Source organism: Drosophila novamexicana, unplaced genomic scaffold (genome assembly GCF_003285875.2).
Source record: "Drosophila novamexicana strain 15010-1031.04,08,12 unplaced genomic scaffold, DnovRS2.1 tig00000512-arrow-arrow-pilon, whole genome shotgun sequence".
In the NCBI taxonomy this organism is placed as follows: domain Eukaryota; kingdom Metazoa; phylum Arthropoda; class Insecta; order Diptera; family Drosophilidae; genus Drosophila; species Drosophila novamexicana.
In genome coordinates, this window is record NW_020824809.1 from 662,641 (window position 1) to 684,401 (window position 21,761).

Genomic DNA, 21,761 nt, shown 5'->3' on the forward strand with positions numbered 1-21,761 from the left:
ACTGTTTTTATATCTTTCGAATTTAGGTCCAAACGAGTTTTTCATCTAGTTCCAGACGCAGCTCAGTCTATCAAGACAAATAGAAGCATTATTTAACAATCAGTTATCTTTAAAGTAATAGGATCTTTGGCAATCAATTATGTTTATACGCTATTCTCAAAGTAAATAATATTATATGGACTGGTGGAACTTCTTAGAACTTCACTATCGAACAAGAAATATATATTTAGTCACGCCCAGTCGCAGACGAGCATAGAAAAATGGCAGACAAGATGAAAATGAATTTGTTCAATAATTTTCATTTCAACTTTATTACGTAAGTATACATACATATATAAAATATATTAAACAGTAATGTGGTTGTATTATATTAATTGTACTGTAGTTAACGTAATAATCATAAAATCCATTAAACATGAATATATTGTGCATAAACTTTTAGTTTTCAAGCAGCAAACATTTTTAGAAAATAATTTGATTTTTTTTCTTTATTTTGCCCATTTTATAATTAAAGGTCACATAACATGTCACAACATTAATATATTTTATTTAATAAACTTAATGACAGAAACAGTGATAAAAAATTTATTTACATATTCATTTAAAACATAATAAAAGTCCCCATTTCGAAAATGAAACAAACTTTAACGAAATTGACGTATTTTGTATATTTGCCCAAGATTTTAGCAAAATCCTTGAACTCTAAGAACTTAAAATAGTTGGCTGCTAAATAATAAAACTTAAAGCGAATATTTTGTATATAATTTGTATGATAATAATATATACACATCAACATTTAAAAAGTTTTCTTTTTGTTTTTGTTTTCGTTCCTAAATGTTGATTTGACTAGTGGTTTATGAATATTTATTTATTTAAAAAACGCACTTGGAGCCTGATTTGAAACCACAACACTTATTAAAGTTTCAAAAAAAAATGTTACACATCTAAAAATACATTTAATTCACAATTAATTATAATTTAAATCCATTAGATTTTTTAATGTGGGCTGGTTCTTGGCATCAAACATGCACATTTCTATGTGTATATTTCTCTTAGAAATTTGTAGAATTTTTCATTTCTTGTATATTTGAAACTATTTGTAAACAAAATTTCCAATTAAGTCGACTTAAAACAGTTCAATTTTGATGTAGACTTTGCTCAGTGGATCAATAAACAGGCGCGCCTCAAAGGCTGCGTCCAGTTCATAACTGGTTGCTCACTGTCCTTCAGTTTAATCATCTTATTTATACAGAATAATAATTGTCGGTGTGTGTGTGGTGTGTGTGAGTGTGTGTGTGTGTGTGTTTATACTGCTGCAGCCAAGCGACTCCCAACAGATTGATTTTCGCACAGTATTAGGAATTAATCATTTAATGATTATTCACATAAGAGGTGAGGTAGACTTGTTCTCTTCCGTTGTCTGTGGTGCGCCCCACCTTTCGAGTCAGCGGAGCTTACCAGCTGTTGCTAATGGCCTGCTCCAGCTTGGCCTTAGCCACGGCGGCAGCAGCAGCCGCCTGAACGGCTGCTGAGCTAGCGCTTAGTGTGTTAGCGGTTGGGGCGACCACGGCCTGTTGCTTACCGGCAGCAACGGCAGCGGCGGCAGCAGCAGCCGCTAACAATGATGCCGAGCTGGACATAAAGTTGACATTTATGTTGATGGGATGCACCACGGGCATGCTCGTGTAGCTCTTCTCGAGCAGATCTACACCGTTGAGGTACGGCACTAGTGCATTGAAGTCCACATTAAGTGGAACATAGTAATTACCCTGTCCGTGCAACGCAAAGATAGGTACAGTAAACGAGTGACGGGGCGGCAGGGGAGCCGTCGTGCTGCTAGGTGTGCTTAACTGCGAGCCTGCAGCGCTCAGCTTAGCCAGTAGCGGACCGGAGTTGGAGTTACTATTGTGCAGCTCCGCCTTGATGTCCTTAATATCACTGAAGCTAAAAGAGGATTTGTCGTCGCGCACCAACACCATGGGACGTGGCAGAATTGTGTTGCTAGCTTCATTGTGCACATCCAGCGGAAGGTTTCCATTGCAGGCTGCTTCAGCCAGTTTACGTTTCTTGGCCATTATGGGTGCTATCTCAGGCTCGGTACCGTCCTTGGAGTGTTCGGAAAGTGCATGCAAATGCGAGTGCTCGCTCTGTAGGTGGGGGGCGTGCTCGCTACTCGTCTCCTCGTCGTGCAGCTCGTGCACAAAACGCTCCTTGATGTGGTTCTTGTACTTATAATTGTTGTTGTGTTCAATCTCATGCGAGGATTCCGAGTAGTTGCGCATCCGCAGCGACATTAGGCTATCAGTTGTGTGATGATTATGGGCCAAATGAGCATGCTGCTGCAGCAGTGAGTCCCGGGGTGGGGGCGAGTGCATGTTGGAGGTATCCGTATGAAGCAACGGCTCACGCGAAGACTCAAAATCGTGCTGACTACTATCTGTATGATGATGAGGCGCCGTCGATGTAATCACTGGCGCCTGATGCGGCTGCTGGTGGGCAGCAATGGCAACAGCGGCCACAGGCGTCTTAGCCAACGTGTGGCATGTGGATGTAGATGTAGTCGAACTAGCCGTATTGCTGCTTGCAGTGTTGGAGCCTGTTGAATTGGTGGGTACATTATCGGTAGCGATGCCGTTGACCATGCCATTTCCGCTGCCCACAGCGATCTTACTCGGGCTTTGGCGTTCCATGCTGGTACTGGAAGTGCTCGCATTGGTCACAACGGCAGCAGCAACGGCCGCCGCGGCTGCTTGATGACTACGCTGTAGCTGATTGAGATGATTGCGGAAACTCAGATCTTTGACATCATTATGGTCACTGCTGTGTTCCGAGGCGCCCTGTATTTCGCGCAAATGGCACAGAGGCTGATGATACGCCTGATGCGGGCTGCCACTGGAGGCGCTCACATTATCCGGCATGTGGCAGCTGCGGGAGGATTTGTAGCAGTCAGCTGACAAAAGCAGAAAAAAATAAAAGTAAGTAAAAAAAGTAATTGATTTGATAAAAAGCTTGGTTGCATACCTTTAAACACCTCGTCAATATGCTCCTGCAGGCGGGCCAAAAGTCGATAGCAAAAGTCCTGCATTTGGCTATCGTAGAGGAACTTTGCCGCCTCCTTCATGCAGTCCATGTAACCGCTGCGGTACTCACTCTCCTTTTGGAGGCACTCGCTCTGCAAGTGCTTCAGGTGACGGATGGCCATCTCAATGATTTCGGTCTTCTCGATGCGGCCACGCCCCTTGCGCTGATACTGTGGCGGTATGAGGCGGGACAAATCAGCCAAGCAGGAGTTCATGCGATCGCGACGCCGCTTCTCAATGATGCGATGCGACAATGGATCTTGCTGTAGAAGCATACAAATAAGGAGTACCATTAGTACGATCTTTACCAGAGCCTAGCAGCTAGTGAGTAAAATGTTATGAAGTTTCGGGACCATTATGCTAAATAATGATTCTGGCCAGTGGTATTCGGTTTTGTTCTTTTTGTCATGTTTATTTCAATTTCGCTTTATTTTCGTTAACTTTACTAATTTGGGTATTCTTTTCATATTTATTATTGTATCTTCATGTTCTTGCGTACAATAAAAAAGGGTCAAAAGCGGCGGCGACTTCTCGGGATGCTGTGCGTGTGCGTTCTGTGTGAGTTGTAGGCGTGTGAAAGTGGGCGTAGTCGTCGACATCACTTGCCGTTGCCAGTAACCAGTCGCCAGTCGCCAGTCACCAGTCACCAGTCGCCAGTAATCAGTTACATTATGAGTACAAGCTGAGAACTTGTTGCTCGGGCGCTTTTTCTTTTGATCCTTTGATCTTGTTTTCGAATTTGATTAGTGTCGCGATTTTTCGCTCTAAAATTGTAATATTTACCCTCGATGTTTTATTACGTCTTCCGGTGGCATATTCAGCATCATCCTCGCTGTATGCTGTTGCCGATGTTGAAAAATTTAAGCTAGATTCTGTGCAATAAGGAAAACTGGAGACAGCTGCTTCGCTATAATTCGTATGCGTTTTGTTTCATATGCAAAAAGAAGTGGGAAGGATAAGAAACACAAATAAGTCCAAATCTTGTTCAAAAGCTAGTCAAGTTTTTTTTTTTTTTTTCATTTGTTTTCATTGTTTTAGTAATGCATTTATTAGGCGCATAACTTAAACTGACTTAGAAATATAAACATAAATCTAATTATTCTAAATATTTAAATGTAGTTAAATTGTGTTGTTTTTTATGGGTAATGCTTTATTTGTTTTCAAGTAAAATTAAAAATAAGCCTAGGCTGCAAAATGAAAAAAAGAAGAAATATGTATTAATCGAAATGTCAATTTGTGAACAGCAAAACTCTCTGTCTGTCGCGCATCCCTCTCTCACACTCTCTTACATATCTCAATATCATTTCATTTCTTATAATGTTCCACAGTTGGTAGTCAACCAGCAGCTAATCCGAGAGTCCCCGAAAAGGGCCACCAATGCTTGCACACCAAATTGTCGCTTGGCTAAAATCAAACGAGCGATTTGTTTTGATTTGTTTGTGGTACAACAGGATAATAGTGCCTTAAAATACAATTAGCATAGTGTACAATAGTTGTTCATACAAAAACATACCCAGCTATATAATCAGGTAACACACACACACACACACACACACACACGCGCGCAAACACCTATACGCAAAAATACTTACACTTATACAAAAATAAAACCAACTCTTTTTTCGCCAACTTGTTGGATGTTATGCTGAGCATGTGACAAATTTGTACGATAGCTCTGTTTGTTATCAACACCTTTAACATAGCTAAATAATCTCATCGAATGACTCTGTTGGATACACCATGTATTAAATAAGGCATTTATCTAGCCGAGCATCAACAGCACTTGAAAGTTGACAACACGTTTAAATAAATAGTCAGCATACGCTCTGTTTTCAATCTAAATATAGAGTCTACACGTTTTAATAGCATGTGTCAGAAATATATATGTATAATAAAATCTTTTTAAATGCAAGAATCGGACAAAACAAATTGTTGAAATTTTCGTTGCATTAAAAAACAAAAACCGTTGCCAAGTGAGGCAAATGAGTAAATAATAAAATAAATAAAAGGAGTGAAACAAAATAAAGAATAATGCAAATATTTAATCAATTTCAATGAGCGCCAATTTCTGACCAAAACAAACAAAGCTAGAGAAATAAAGGCACAAAACATAAAAATAAAGAAAAGAGAAGAAAAGAAAAACAGAAAAGAAGAAAAAAAAACAACTCGGAAAGGCCGCGTCAGAAAACGCTAGAAAACTTGTTGCGAATGCCAGCAACATTTGCGATAAGCGCCAACACGCAAAGATTGGTCGAGTATGTAAACAACTGACGTACATATATAAGTATACACAAATGCTTATATACATACGTACATGCATACATACATACACACATAGATACGTAGTAAATACCAGTACCCACCAGCTTATGGCGCTTAGAGCTTGTTTACTTATCCCTCACAAAAGTGCTAGCAAACTGTAGTGAAATCTATAAACTGCGACTACTGAGTACGCCGACTATCTGGCCAGTATCTAGGACCACTTATTGGTTTATTTGTAAGCCGAAGGAAGCTGTAAATGTCACGCACAGATCCTGGTTCACACTGCGTATGAGTAATGCGCACTTTGGCACGTCACAGTTCATTTTGATGCTGTTTGCACATTCAATCTATTTGCAGATTGAAATACACTTAAGAACTGATCCAGTTGAGTTGCACTCTAGTCGATATACTGTCATCAGGGATACGAACATAGGGCCAACAGGCTGTGCATCCCAGTGGCAGTCCCGTGCGCAGGGCGTGTTCCTATTTTACCGCACTCAAGTAACAGTCGACCTTTGCACCCAGCGAGCGGCGTCAGTTGCCAAATCACTCGCTTGATTCATGAAATATCTACGCGATTCCCTGAACGCTTAACAATGAACATTGAACCCAATGGACACGCCCATTATGCCCGCCCAAACTGGCAAGCTTTCTTGTTGGCGTTTTCGAATTTGGGGGCCAGTGGGCCAAAACATTGTCGACGATGTCGTGCCGTCGTGCACCTTTGAGCTATTAAGTAATTGGCGAATAGCGGCGCTCGTATATATATTTAGATTTGAGCCAGTCGAATTTGTAGTGTATTCAACAATTCGACTATGCGACATCTAGCTCGTATGCCAAATGACGCTTAATGTTGATCAGCCGCAAGCTGCTTGCCAGAAGCATGAGCAGACATTAGAATCGGAGCAATAAATGAAACGAAAGGAAAGTTATCTTCAGAGTGCCGAAGCGTGAATACCCCTAGGGTCACCGAGTTTTACTAGTTAAGCGATAAATCTTAGTGATGTTTTATTAAAATCTTCAGCTATTCGTAAAAGAGAGCGACTTGTTGAGATTAAAAACAGACAGAGGCACAGGTATATCAACGTCAACACAATCGAAGATTCTTCTTTAATGCTATACACATTCCGTGATGAAATTATAACACCCTTTCAATAGAGAGTATATACTAATTGAACGTTTTTGCACACGCACGCCCTCAAAGTTGCTAGCGATATCGTGCGTTAACCTAAAATTAATGAAAACGTATTCTATTGATATTTCGATTAATTGTTTCCAGTTCTATTTGACTTCATAGATAAGATATCTTTTCCGTTACACGTGACATACGCTTAAAATTTCAAGTGTGCATTGGTATGTATGTACATGAGGGAGTGTGAATATGACTGTGTATTCACCAATACTATCAGAATTGATTCACATGACTTTAAGATAGCACAAGTCCAAATTAGACACCTTATGTTTTGTTAGTCTAATCGCAATACATTGGGAATAACCACCTTTGCCTGTATTTAAATTGCTATAAAGATAATGCGACTAGCTACTTGGAATAGTTTACAATATTTGTGTACGTGCGCTGCACAAGCAATTCTAGATTAATTGGTCAACAACACATGTCAGATCGAGTGTATTATTCGGAGAGTGACTAATAAAATGACTGAGTAGAATATTTAAGAGTAATATAGTAAATATACATACATATATATATGCACCTAAGCAATGGCCAAATCCTGTCAATTTTTACAACAAATTTATTATTACGACTGTAGAAACAATTATACAAACGAGTCCGACTGTTTCAATGTCAAGCATTTCCGTTACAAAATCTGGGTCAGATGAGAAAGACCTTCGCATCACATCATAGATTTACAGATCTCGACGCTTTAGTTGACTGTCGGTCGGCAATGGAAATGGCTGCTGCGAATTGTGAAATGCTTAAAAAAGAACCAACCTAATAGAAAAGCGAAAACACTAAAACGATGACGCACTTCAGGGGAATAACAAAAAGTCAACACAAATATAAATATTATAAATCGTTGTCTCTTGCCTTTGGTAAATTAGCGTCAAGCATTAAGTGAAAAACAAAAGTGATCTGCCTTTACGATGGAGGAATTAGAAACTGTGACTTGGCCCGCCCATTGGCCGGTATAACCTTGACTGCACCTGCAGTCTGAGACGCTGCTGATAAGATAAAATCCATATAAACAAATACTAGTGCAGGCCAAGCCGCCAGCCGCCAAGCAACAGTCGTAAACAATTATTAGAGTGCTGGAAATTTTTAGCAATAAAACTAGTTGAGTGTTTCACACACATTACTTTAGCAGAGATCACGTGAGATGTTTTTGTTTTTTTGTTATGCTTGAAAAACTGGAAGTCTCACGCTAACCGGTTGCAGCTGTTCAACTGAAAATTTTAAAAAGCTCAAGTATATAAGTTTGTGAATATAAAGCCATGGCTGCCTGGACACGTGATAATATCGCCAAAGCCAAAGCACTATGGCAAGCGAAGTGCAGAGTGCTTATCCATCACAAATAAGTCAACAGAGCGTAAACTGATTTGCCAGCAAAACGTGTCCACGTGTCAATTGGAGTGCTTAGCAACAGCGGGACAGCGAACTAAACTGCAACAAGCGGCATGCTCCCTCCCCTCCTACCCCTTATAATAGTACTTATTCTCACTTATGTTTTCTCTACATCCAGTAAACAATTCAATAAACACAAACAACAACAATTCAAAACAGCAATAAGCTCAATTGAGCACAAGCGGTGAGTGCTGCATGATTTATTTGATGCATTACGTATACGCCTCTTGTTGCGCCCACATACATATGTATTTGTAAATTTTGAAAAAAGATGATGCAGCGGATATTAACATCGTTTGAATCAACCACGTAAAAGACTTCACATTGTCAGAAATAAAAGACACAAACGCGGATTGGTACTACGGACTTGTTCTTTATTATGACATATTATTCGATATCTGAAAAAATGTCATCATGTCAAAGGCAACATCGTCTACTCTCACATATACATCCCGCACATATTTACATATACACACTCACACACGTGGCATACTTTTAGCATAACTGGGTCAAAAGACATAAAAATTCATCTATTTAAATCATTTAGCAGCAATCAAATGCAACGTGGCACCATCTGATGGACGCTGTTGACTCACCTGCCCCACACTGGCCCCGGCGGACCCAGAGACTCGCCTCGCAACATGCCCAGCCAACATTGAGTGCATTAATCACAGCAAGGAAGCACACATACAAATACAAATGCACATACGCACACACAAAAACTCACTTATACACACAGATAACAAATTTCGTGAATTTCTCAATATTTGCATCACGTTTGTCAAACGGCACGAGAGATCGCGAGCTCTATATAGTGGATGCATCTGTATAAAACAGCACAGTGGGATATATATACATATGCATGTACACACATGCATATATATTCAGAGACTTATATATATGTTTGTATGAAAACAACTGCATGGAAACGATCATGTGTACGTGCCTCTGGCGGGGATGCCAATGGTCGAACGATGACGATAAGACGACGCGACTCCGAATGGCATTTGGAATCCGATTTGAAATCGGAATAAGTGTCCGCTCTGTTTAGTAAATCTGAAGAATCGCGAGATCGCTAGGTACTAATTTATATATGTAAGTAGTGTGTGTGTGTGTGTGTGTGTGTGTAGATATGTGCGTACAGATAAAATTTGTATTTTTATTTATAGAACGCAAGCATGCGTTTGTTGTTGTTAGTTTGTAAACATCGCTATTGATATAAGCTAAATAGATCACTGAAGTGTGTCTTAAATAAATGCACATCCTCGATCATTTGCGGCTTGCTTCGACGTGTTGTCTTGCTGAACATTTGGGCGTACTTAATCTACATGACGAGTCGCCATGTAACACAAACGTAGTCAGCAAACAAACACACTTTCTCAAAGTTCTCTCGCACGGCATTATCGATAGCCACTTATTACATATCACAAATCGCGGAGCATCGAGCACTTGCTTATCACTGGGTCACGGCCGGGATGGTTGGTGGTCACGTTGTCGCAAAGATCCCGAAATCGAAAACAACGAGAGACAGCTGCGTATTTGAATATTTGGCATTTGGAGCAGCTGCCTCGTCGTGCAACAAACCCGAGATCTCACACATTGTCTCTCAACCAGCACTCCCTTGAATTATATATTTAACTAAATCAGTTATCCGGCATCTGCGATGTGCGTCACGAGCCTTTATCGCGTGCTTGCTTATCTCTTTTATGGATGACTTGTTTGTAGTTAAGTTGTTTTTTATTAAAGCAAATTATAAACATTGTAGATATACGACGCTTTCGTAGACGCGTGTTTACTTCAAGTGCCAACTGACGATTTAAGCAAACTGCCAGGAACTGAATGATATCGGGCACGACAACGATCGCGATAACAATGTTGACGATAATGCCAAGAGCCTCGTCCTCGTTATTCATTTAACTTGTTTTTGTTTTAAGCACCTAGAAACCATAACAAGCGATCGCTCAACAATAACAAGTTATAGACAAATCCCTAAGAACAGGGCATAGGGTTTAAACGTGACACACAGGTATTTCATTTTTGTCAAAATGGTAAAAAAAAATAAAATAAATTCGCCTTCAGTTTTCAATTCGAGCTTTACTTAATGGCTCACGTGATGTAAGCGAAATATGCTTGCCCAATAGGATACATATATATATATATATATATATATATATATATAACATATACATATGTACACATGTGCAGCTAAACTCGCACACATAATTAATATACATGCATGCATATTCATCACATCTTTAAAGGGTCACTGTGAAAACGAGAGCAAAACAACTTCTGTTATAACCAATAGGTAAGTGGATTTTTAGTTTTCCTTCATTAGCTGGTTTCTCGCGTTCAAGCAAATAAGGCTGTTATTATTTTTATGTCTGTTGCATATTTGATTATTCAGCATGGGGAAGGGACTGCCGTTAAATATGTGCATACACATTATTGGGAATCACTTAAAGGCACAGCGCCAGCGTGGACTAGACACTGGTGACACCAAAATAGACGAATAACAATCAACAACAACAACAACAAGAACAACAACAACAGTTGCTGACCTTCAAAAGGACACCGACTGGCACACACGCACGCACACGTGTGCATGTGTATGTGCTTGTATGCCTCAACACGGAGCCAACACGCCCACTAAAGCCAATCAAATATGCCGGGCCAATTGGCTGTTTTTGTTGCTATTTATAGCCTTATAGCATTTTGGCCGTTGACATTTAGTGGGTATATAAGCTGGCTTTATAAAAACCAATCAGTCCGGTCTCGGCCCAACCTTTTATTTATTTATGTAATATGTATAGTATTATCATATATACATATATGTACTATATGTAAACGTATGTACTGTGTATCGACCAATGCCCGCAAAAACAAAATTCCAAGTGGAATGAAATGGCGTGGTAAATAAAATTCAAGTTCAAAATAAAAATACAAAGAGAAGAAAGAAGGGAGAGGTGAGATGGGAGAGGGGTAAGCCCCAAACTGAGCGTCACGTTTACCCAATCGTGTGTTGTATTTTGTTTGTGCTTCAGCAAAATGTTTGCATAAATAAATACATAAAATAAAAATCCATTTTGAAAATAGATTCAAAGGCGTCAGGCAAACGCGAGTATGTCTACCCACGTTTTTACTTGCTCTTCGCTTAATTTTATTCTTCAATTCGCTCAACTGCCAAAAATAGCCTCACGATCCACACCCAATCGCAACTCACAAACACACACACACACACACATGATAAACTGTTACAATGCCGGTTGAAAACTAAAGCTACAACTTAAAGAGATGAATTTAAAAATAATACTAACTAATTTATGCATAAGCTTAACGCGCGCAGGTGAAAGTGAGTGTGCTTGTTGTTTTTGTAGAAGTTGCTGTCGTTTTCTGTGGCAAAGGCTTCCTTATTTATACCTACCTCTCATACTTAACCGGATGTGCGGCATGACCGTTTGCTTCGCTCCAGTAAGGCTCCATGTTGATGTTGCTGTGACTGCGGTGGCTGCTGGTGCTGCTAGAGGCTGCGATCCTTGGCAAAATTGCGATGGCTGCTTTGCGTGGCTCCGTCCTCTGCTGCTGCTGCTCCTGCGTCAACGTTACTTGCAGTTGCGGTGGAATGGTGGACGGTATCGCTCTTTACGTCAATGCAGGAAAGACAAGATAAAAAGCCGGCGAAAGAGCGCACAAATTTATATGACAGCAAACAGGTTGTCGGCCACGGCGAATTTATTTGCGGCGAATTACAATTTTTTGCTAGCTTGTATTCTCTGGTGGGGTCACTTTTAATATTACACAAGTCGACTTGCTGAACAACGTATTTAAATATTCTACAAATTTAAATATTTCGATTTTAGTTTTAAGCTATTTAATTTTTATAACAATGTATTGTATCACACTTAAGTATCCAATACTCTTTGCACACTTGCGACACCACTAACCGTTTTACATGTAGCATAACATTTCGAATTGTCTTTCTGTTTATGTTTAAATTGTTAAAGGAGTAATCTGTTCCCGATAAGGCGCATCACTCGTCTTTTGACTGTAAGTGATGACTGTGCTACGTTTATCAGCAGCGTTAGTCTTTCGTATTTGTGACTGAGCCGATAACGGAGACAGCAACGGACGCGATAAGACCTTAAGTACACAACACTATGGTCGCATATATGTACTCGCTGATATATATGTATGTATGTGCTAGGCTTCGTTATGTTTATCAATGTGTCAATTTAACCACACTTGTTGTACCACTGTAAGCCTCGGGGCCAATGTTTAATTGTATTAGCCTGGTCTGCCCCGCCCGTGTTAACTTGATGCCCACACGTTTTCTGCTAGCGATGCTGCTGCGTTCGAAACCTTGAAATTTTTTGCACTCGCGTCTCGTTTTGGTCGCGGGACTTGCTCTCTGTTAAACACGCACACACGCTACCAGCTCCGCACCGCACAGTACCAAAAGCGAACGATTGTCGAAAAACGTGATTGGTTTTTTTTTTTGTCACACGGCTGCGATTTACACGTTTTGCACTTTAAGCTATTTTATATTTATTTTATTAATACACAACTTCCTTCGTTTCACAGTGGAATTTTACCAGCACCAGCACCCGCGTGTTTGTGAGCTTTTCGTTTGCTTGTATTTGTATATTTTACTACACAGCACTTTCAGATGTATGTATGTATGTGTATGTATGCCTACAATTTTTTGTTGCTGCTACTGCTTGGCTGTTGCTATAATTTTGTATTTTTTTTTTTTTTTTTGTTAAAACACTTGCGTTGACTGCAAACATCAACTGCTCACTTCGAACGGTCGAATTGAAATGAATGAAAAAGACGCGGCGAACGGGCTAAAATTAAAACCAAGACAGCGAACCCAAATTCAACGTATAGAGAGCTGAATACCCTACACAGAATACAAGCCCTGTACATTTAAAATATTTTCTTATAATAAATTTGGGATATTCTAACTAAAAAAGTTATTTTCCAGATAATATAATAAATTCGGTTTATTTCTAAAATTTTAAATTTTTGTATATATAGGAACTTTATATAAGCCTAATTTTGTAAGTTGTTTTAAGTGTTTACAAGCCACATTACAGGTGAAGTATACTCTTCACAAAGAGTGTGCATATACACAACACGAGACCAAAAACTGTGAGCAAGTTGAGAGAGCAGATGACGTGCCTGGGGTATCAGAGAATGAAAATGGCAAAAGAGCTAGAAAACGTGAGAGAGCGAGAGAGAAACCGCCCCGCTGACTCTGAGCGAAGCACTTTGTCAAGTCATGTTGGGCTGCGGCTGGCACTGCGAGTGAGTGTGTGTTGGTATGCGCTGGCTTTTAGATCTCTGTGAATGTGTCTGTGCGTGCGTTGATGTTATCGCATTTCGTGCGCGGCGAACGTGATTGCCACAGTGGGCCTATGAAGAACACATTTGTACATATTTTTATTGTATGTACATACATGGATTAGCTAATCAATGTTTTCAAACGTAAGTACATATCAAATCGGAGACGGATACTTGATAATATTTACAGCTTGTATTAGTTTTTATTTTTATTTTGCATTGGTTGTGTTAAGAATATTAAAAGAAAGTAACGCACCTATCTTATATTAATGTTCATATGTTCTTTATATTGTCAGTTTTTAAATTGTAAAATAAGCATTAAATATTTGCCACGTGTAAGACTTATAAGCACTACGGTGCATATTTTGATGACTAGACGACGCAATCTTGCAATAGCACAAAAGTGCAGTAAATGAGCCTATTTGAATAAAAATGTATGTATACAAAACATGCACATATGTACATATGTAAAATGTTCGTTATGTACGAATACGAAAAGCGCAACCATTGTTGCGCGTGAATTTATTGTATATATATATAAACAGACAACTATATGAATACGTATGTGTGTTATTAATAAGCACTTAAGATGACTGTAGTAGTTACTGTTGACAATTATTAAAAATAAAAATGTATATACATTTGTACATAGTCCAGGCGTACATAGTTTTATTTTTCGATTTTTTTTTTATTGATAAAAAACATTCACCCACACGCTTGCACATAAAGATTACCGTTATAGAACTCAGTGGTCATCGGGGCGTGCGTTGCGTGCTCTTTAGAGTTGTTTCTGTTGGTGTTTGTCTGACAGCTTTCAAGTTGAAAGGCAAGCGCAAGCGAAACAAAAACAAAAATAAATAAACAGCGACGTAGAAACCCAAGGCAAGTTAAGCAAAACAACAGCAACAGCAATAACAACGGCAGCAGCACATAATAAAACACGTGAACGTGACAAATTCCAAAGCGATTCGCAGCTGTTACATTGGGCGGCGGCACCATCAACGCCGACATTTGACGGCGAATTGCGACGAGGCGAGGATTGCCTGGCAACAAAGCGACTGTCTCACAGATACATGTTCATGCAAAACGCAAGCTCTCATAGTCGGCTGAAATTTTGTTTTTATACATACATACATATGTATTATTATTAATCGAAATAATAATCATACGCTGAGTTGGCCGTTCATTAACAGTGCGATGAGCGGTGGGCGCACCGATATCTCTGTTTCACTTGCATACACACACACTTTTTTATCTCTCTCTCTCTCTCAGTCTCTCTTCGCGATGTTCTCCCTCTCTGTTATACGCGTGAGCAGCTTTTTAATCAAGACACGTTGAAAGCGGCCACAGCAAGCGCAAAAAATTCATAGCGCATGACGTAATATCTCACGCGAGGCGAGCGTGTCAGCCAATTCACATACATGCATACAAATAAGTATGTATGCAGAAATATGTGTATGTATGTATGTCGGCTGTAAGCCACACACTCACACAGCACACATGCCAGTTTGTTGTTGGTCACGTGTTGTGCAAATGTTTTATCTGTGTGCGTGTACGTGTGTGTGTGTGTGTGTGTGTGTGTGTGTGTGTGTGTGTGTGTGTGTGTGTGTGTGTGTGCGTTTGTACTATCAGCACAGCTCTTTGTTTATACATATATGTAGTGCGCGTACATATATAATTTTGTTTATTTCATTTTATTTTCCAGCACTTTAATTAAATTTAAATGCCAGCGGTCGCTACTCACAAAGGCATGCAATCTATTTTTAGCGCTGCCAAAGGTCAAAGCAAATCAAAGCAACAAGTCACTGCCCAGCACGCTCGACTAATGTCACAAACGTGTCCAAGTCCAATGCGCAATGAAAATGGGCGCTGGCTGAAGCAGCTTGCATAAGCTGCATTCCTGTTTTTGCTGTTTTTCTGATCTCACAGTCAGCTGGACAGTTGCATTTGTAGAAACCTACAAATGAATGTACATATGTAGGTATTTACGAATACTTTGCCTCTGGCTGGTGACACGTGCAACGCCGCAATGCGGCCACTATTAGCTAATGGCGCATCAGATGTTATTACGTATACGTAACGTGCTCAAGCCTATCAGCTTTGATATTACACATACGCCCAGAGAGGCACGTGCACGTCATAAAGCTGATACAAATAGTTCGAATGACTCACGCACCTTGCCCCACATTATGCCCCGCAGCCTTATCACAACTTTATATTGTACAATTGTTTAATATACAGTTAGAAAAGTAAATTTTTCTATTTTCGTACCTACTCGCACCTGTTTTAAAAGTTAGTTTTTGTTTTAGTCACGTGTTCGAAATGCGTTACGTGGCTTGTAAATTTCCATAGAAATGAAATGCAATGCGACACGAAGCTGACACAACAGCAACTAAAAAATGTACAAAGTTGTTTTTTCTTTTTCAATAAACGAGGCAAGCGGCGTGATAAAAAACAAACACTTGTGGATTGTTTATGTGGGCATAGTCCCAAGCGCTGACTGAGCTAACTTATGGTCACATACATGCATACACACATACATGTATGTATGTATATGTAAGTATGCTTGTAGGTTTGCATGCGATTATCTGTATATGTCTCTGTATCTGTGTCGCTTTCTGTATCTTTATTGGTCTGTTTGCGTTTTCTCAACTTACATTTATACATATACATACATATATATATAGGTGTGCACAATAAACTCATGAGCTGCTTGTTAGCTATTGTGAAGCTGCTCAGCAGATGTGCACATTAACAATATAATATTAGAATACCAAGTAAGAGGTTCTAGTCGGGAGCTCCCGACTAGGGGATACCATGAACCCTCTTCTTCCAACATCAAATGCATACATATGTTCTATTTTAGAAGCTAAATGTCAAGTTTGGTGACTATAGCTCTTATTATTTACCAAAATTTCCCAAAAAACAGGACATTGAAATCGATTTTTATCGATTGCTTGGAAACGGAGTAAGTTATCGATTTCAAGTCTCTAGCTCTTATAGGTTCTGAGATCCTTGCGTTCATACATACGGACGGACGGACGGATGGATAGACAGACGGACATGGCTAGATAGACTCGGCTATTCATGCTGATCAAGAATATATATACTTTATGGGGTCGGATAAGCTTCCTTCTGCCTGTTACATACATTTGGATTTTGAACAAATACAATATATCCTTATACCCATTTTTAATGGGTTCAGGGTATAAAAATAAAACATTATCAAAGGGATATAAGAAGCAATAATAATTGATTTTCTCAAGTTGTTGGCATAGTTAAGGAAATAAATCAGGAACCTTGCAAGTTTCAGTATTACCAGCATAACCTATGTACACATATTCGATGATAATTAGATCCCAGGATTATGATTCATTCGTATGAGGAAACATTATGAATATAAAGAGAAAAATACATTTTAATAGCTTTATGTCTTGTAAGACAAGTATTCCAGATTTATTTTCGTATAGCTGACATAGCTGACACATTAAAATTTGCGCATACATGCACATTCAAATTTTGTACGTTATATGTATGTACGTACATATTTATTAACTGCAATTGGCACCTCGTATTAGCATAAGCTAATGAAATTGGTCAGCCGGGGGCGGTACAGTGGCTCAGGCAGCGGCCAGGCCCAAATTCGCTTGGGAAAAAGGCCACGAAACGGTACAAACAAAATGGGTGTGTGCTAACCAATTTGCTTCATAAATTTACTATATTCGATTAGCATCACATTTAATATATGGTTGAACAGCATTACGTACATACATATGTATACACTTTTTTAATAAACCAAAGAGTCGTGCACACTTTTGGCTCATATAAATTAATAGCAATAACGTAAGAAGCAAAAGCAGAAGAAATACATGTGCTTATCAGCCTGCCAAAATTATAATTTCAAAGTCGAGGTAAATTCAATAAAAGTGGTTTAGTTCACTGATAAAAGTACAAGCCATACATAGTCCTTGAGTATTTATATATAAGTTGATATACATATATACACTTGCTGATAATGTAAACACAATTTTCTTTTTCAATCCAGCTGCAGCAGGAAATCTCGGAAAATATTTGAATAAAGAATGGTTCTACGCAGTCGGCAGTCGTAAAACCCGACACGTGTTGGCGCGGATAAACAAATGAGTACTAGAAAACCCCAATACGAACAATTGCACACACTCTTAATAGCTACAATCTCCGAGTGGAAGATGTCCGGCAAAATAACAATTTTTGCATTAATTAAACGTACATAAAAAATAATACATTTAATGCATACTCATCTGTATGTACATATATTGCGTGCTTTTTACACCCCGATCAGGTGTATTAGCTGCGCGGATAACTGAATTGTACACCTGAAAGTTGTATCTCAAGCTATGGTTGACATAGATCATTGAAAATCAGTTTGAGATCCATTAATCAATCAAATTCAATGTGATGCGTGTAACGGATGTAACTTTTGACCTGCATTATCCATTAAAAAGTGTGTGGATTTGGCGTAATACGTCAAACCCGTATTCGCACAATAGTTTGTATGAATCCGTTTGGTTAGTTTTGGTTCAATGTCCATAGTTATAGGTGGAATTCCCAAAACCGCTCAAATGGAGTTAATTAACTACTTGTGTGTGACTTTGAAAATAAGTATGAAAGCGTTGGGACTCAACTTGAACTTGGCCCATTAAACACCAGACTCTCATTTCTATCAAGGAGCGACGCATTTTTCAAAATTGGTCTCAAATGAATTCAATCAAAGGTAATCAAACATATTTTTTACTACAGTGTTCCACCATCTTTACCAAACTTGCGGGTGGAATGTTCTAAAACCCCGTCCCTTGTGACCCTTAACACAGAAATAATTTCAGACATTCAGGACAACTGTTTTCTATGAATTATTTCTAATAGACATTTTTTAGATAAATCATAGAATTAAAACGTTACGGAATCACCAATAAAATAAATTAAGTGATAACACTGTCCGGCAAATAGATCTGAAGGAATGATGAATTTATTTTACAGATTTTAGATACGTAGAGAGAGATAGATATAGAGATAGATAGATAAGCAATAATACTGCCCGGCAAATAGATGTGAAGGAATGATGAATTTATTTTACAGATTTTAGATACGTAGAGAGAGATAGATATAGAGATAGATAGATATAGAGCCATGCAACAGTTTGGACAGGGTAGCTTCTAGTCGAGCAGCATTGATCTTAATTAGTTTTTATTATTATTTGCATTTCATTTGATTTCAAAGTATTTTGTTATTTGCTTTGCGGTCTCGAGTTCTATTTTCGATTCGCGCTAACTTATGTAAAACTTACAAACTGTGTTACACGTTTTGCATTTAAATGCTGCCGTTGATAAATCAGAAAAAGCGGGTTTTTAATTTCCTATCGAGCTTGAGACTCTGGCGACAAGGTGACGCCGAAGCTTTGAACATAGCTGTTGTTGGTGTGCATATATAGTTTGTATACTCACGTGTAAATTAACGAGCTCGGTATTACGATGTTATCTCCATGTTGGAGCTCTGAACCAAAACAAAGATAAGATATCTACTACTACTTTTAGCTATCCCTCGAAGCCCGCGACATCGCCAGATGTGGGCACGCTTGCAACACACTTGGGTGCTTACGTTTCCTTCAGTAAGATGAAAGCCATCCTTAGTTCTCATGAAATATGTTCTTAGCGACTCAGCCATCTTGGTCTTGCGTTTTCTTATGTTTCCTCAGTTTATTGACCCTAAGGAGAGTGGGACTAACATTTGTTAGTAATGATATCCAGCTAGTCTACTAAAATGTAACTAATAACATCGTCAATAAGGAACGACAGCATATATAAAACTTGTCTGGACTGCCCAGTTGTCTGTCTCGACTGCTGTAAGTAAAATAACCCAAGGAGAACGAAGGTTCTCGGCGTTACGCATACGCCACGTGTACAATTCAAACCGGGCAGTAGAAGACGTTGTTATGCCAATCCAAAGCCGAGAAGCACTGACAATGTTGCAAAACAGTCGCAGCTAATGCTTGTCATGTCAGTTACATCGGCCCAGTTACGAACGAAATGTATCCACGTCTATACATATATATATGTACCATGTACTCTAAAGCAGGGCCTCTTGACGCACTTTTCGTATCGTAACGGAAATACATACTGTGCGACTGGAAATGTGCGCGACAGGAACGTTATACAATTTGGAATTAAATGCGTTTTAAAAAAAAAATACTCATACCGATATGAAAAATAATTGTTCTCTGCTGGAGATTGATTGACGTGGCTTACGTGTGCTACGAACGTCGTATTTTGTGCTCAGCTACTTGAATAACCTTCTTTCACTGTGAAAAGTGCTACCTGTTGTGCATCGCAAGTCTGTTCATTGCACAATGCAACAGCCAAGTCGTGATAAGGCTGCGAGTTGGCAATCTAACTTCGTTAGTTCTAAGGTGCCCCCAAACGGCGAAAGAAATTAATAATAATTAGCTTTTAATAACAAAATCGTTCAACTTGTGATCATGTTATGATGGATTCTAAAAAACAGCTAATAAATTACAAATATGTTTTGGGGTCTTGCCAACTCTACAGCCAGGCAGAGAAGCTGGCATTTTTTGCAAATATAATCAGCTAAATTGAACTACTAAGAATTCATTTGGGATAGCAGATGTGATCGAGTAAGGGTTTGGTGTGGTCAAGAAACTCAACTTTAAAATTTCAGATTATTCGTGACCCATCGATGACTGTGATTACAGATGTTTCCCGAGTAAATATCGGGACTGTCTTAAATAACTGCCAGTGTCTAAATGAGGCGCTGCGACTTGCGTTTGTTGTGCCAAATACACATTGACTGCGAAATCCCACTTGCAAATGTAGAATATTCGAGAACGAAGATTTTTGAATCTTTTCTGTTGACTATCCGATAGTACTCAAACTTGTTTTTATAGCTCTTTGAAAAATGGAAGTCGAAAACGTGGTGTAGCTTTTTTTATCATTCTTCAGGTTTTTGTTTTCAACCGATTGATTTCAAAGTCAGTTTGGCATATTTATATCTATGTAAAATACAATTTGACTCCTGAAGTTGAAGGTTCTTTGGAAAAACGTATGCTTGGACTCACTTTAGCAGATATACGCAAAATGGTTTGGAGACTATGAATGAGCTTCTCCTGATCGATCCAAAGTTAATATTTATATTTAAGGCAATTCCTAACGCAATTTATCTCCGATTTTAAGCAGCGGCTTTTGTACCCCCATCAGCCCTTTATTGCCCGTCGTAGTCAGCTCTTTGTATCCAAACTTCAACTCGAACTCTACTTGCAAATCAGCAATAGAGTGTGTATTGATAAAAAACCTTCAACTTCACAAATCATAAAGTATTAGACTTTAAAATAATAAACTGATGTTTCCTCACAGTAAAGAATAGTATATTAACCTCTTCATTGAAATTGTGCCTTTCCTGTAAAGTTCTTAAATATATTATCTTTAAATATCCCTACTCGAACGCATGGAATCGCTATCTGGACTATTAAAGCTCTATATCGATTAATAGGCATGTAAGAACGGATAAATTCCATCATGAATTCATTCATTCCGAGTGATCGTTATTGACATATGCAATGAGTAAATGTGCTATCATTCTTATCCTCTTATTATTATCAATGTCTCAGTCTGTTGAAAACGCGATTCGCGCTAAATTTAAACATGTAAATAAAAAAGCCCGCTCACCTTTTGAAATGACCGCTGTGAACAAACAAAAAAATTGAAAACAATCGCTGTAAATAATGCAATTTTGCATGGAAAGTTCAAATATGCATACATCAAATGCCCGGACTATGCGACTATTGAGCTGGCGGAGCTCGCATGTTCCCGAGTCCACGAGTCAGTCAATGTGCAACACGTGCGCGAGCACTCAAAAACTGCCGGCTGGGTAATTGAGCAAAACTGGACGAGCAGCATTGAGAAAATATATATAAATATCTATATATATATATCTCCTTAGTAAATGGTAGCATGTATTACTGGTCTGGAATAATTGATTGGCTTATATAAACGTGTGTATTTAAATGGAACTCATATATATAGATACATATCTTTATATGTATATACAATTTACGTGCATACGAATATGAATATATGGTGAACTCATATTCAATTATTGCAGACAAGTAAATTCATTCTACCATTAACTAGGGAGACATTGCCTTATTGAACCGGTAATTGTTGTTGCTGTTGTGCCAGTCAAGTGTTAAAATTGCACTTCGCAACAAATTAATTAACAAGTATATAATGTGCAGTAAATTGATCACGTTTTTTACGAGGTAACGCAAAAAACAAATATAATAAATAGATCGTGTTAGATGACAAGCCCAGAGTAACAAAAGTGTAATAAATATGAGACTTTGTTTAATTTTGGACGAGTTTTTCCTTAACTAAAACATATAGTAATTATATATTTGTAGCTCACATGTTTAATTTGAATGAACCGGCAAATTCAAATGTTTGCGA

At 38.7% G+C, this 21,761-nt stretch overlaps 1 protein-coding gene across 2 annotated transcripts; it reads right to left on the reverse strand.

Annotated features, from left to right (window-relative positions):
- Positions 1–613: 613 nt before the first annotated feature.
- Positions 614–12,617, reverse strand: LOC115761835 (transcription factor cwo). 2 transcript variants are annotated; one of them, XM_030703815.1, is made up of 4 exons: positions 11,348–12,617; positions 3,864–3,987; positions 3,022–3,343; positions 614–2,950 (listed from the first exon to the last, which is right to left on the reverse strand). In XM_030703815.1, exons 1-4 carry the CDS (start codon positions 11,404–11,406, stop codon positions 1,455–1,457), a joined length of 2,001 nt encoding a protein of 666 aa, XP_030559675.1. In that variant the 5' UTR covers positions 11,407–12,617; the 3' UTR covers positions 614–1,454. The 2 variants fall into 2 exon arrangements, with proteins under 2 accessions (XP_030559675.1, XP_030559676.1); XM_030703816.1 differs by lacking the exon at positions 3,864–3,987 and having other exon boundaries at positions 11,348–11,388.
- Positions 12,618–21,761: the final 9,144 nt, after the last annotated feature.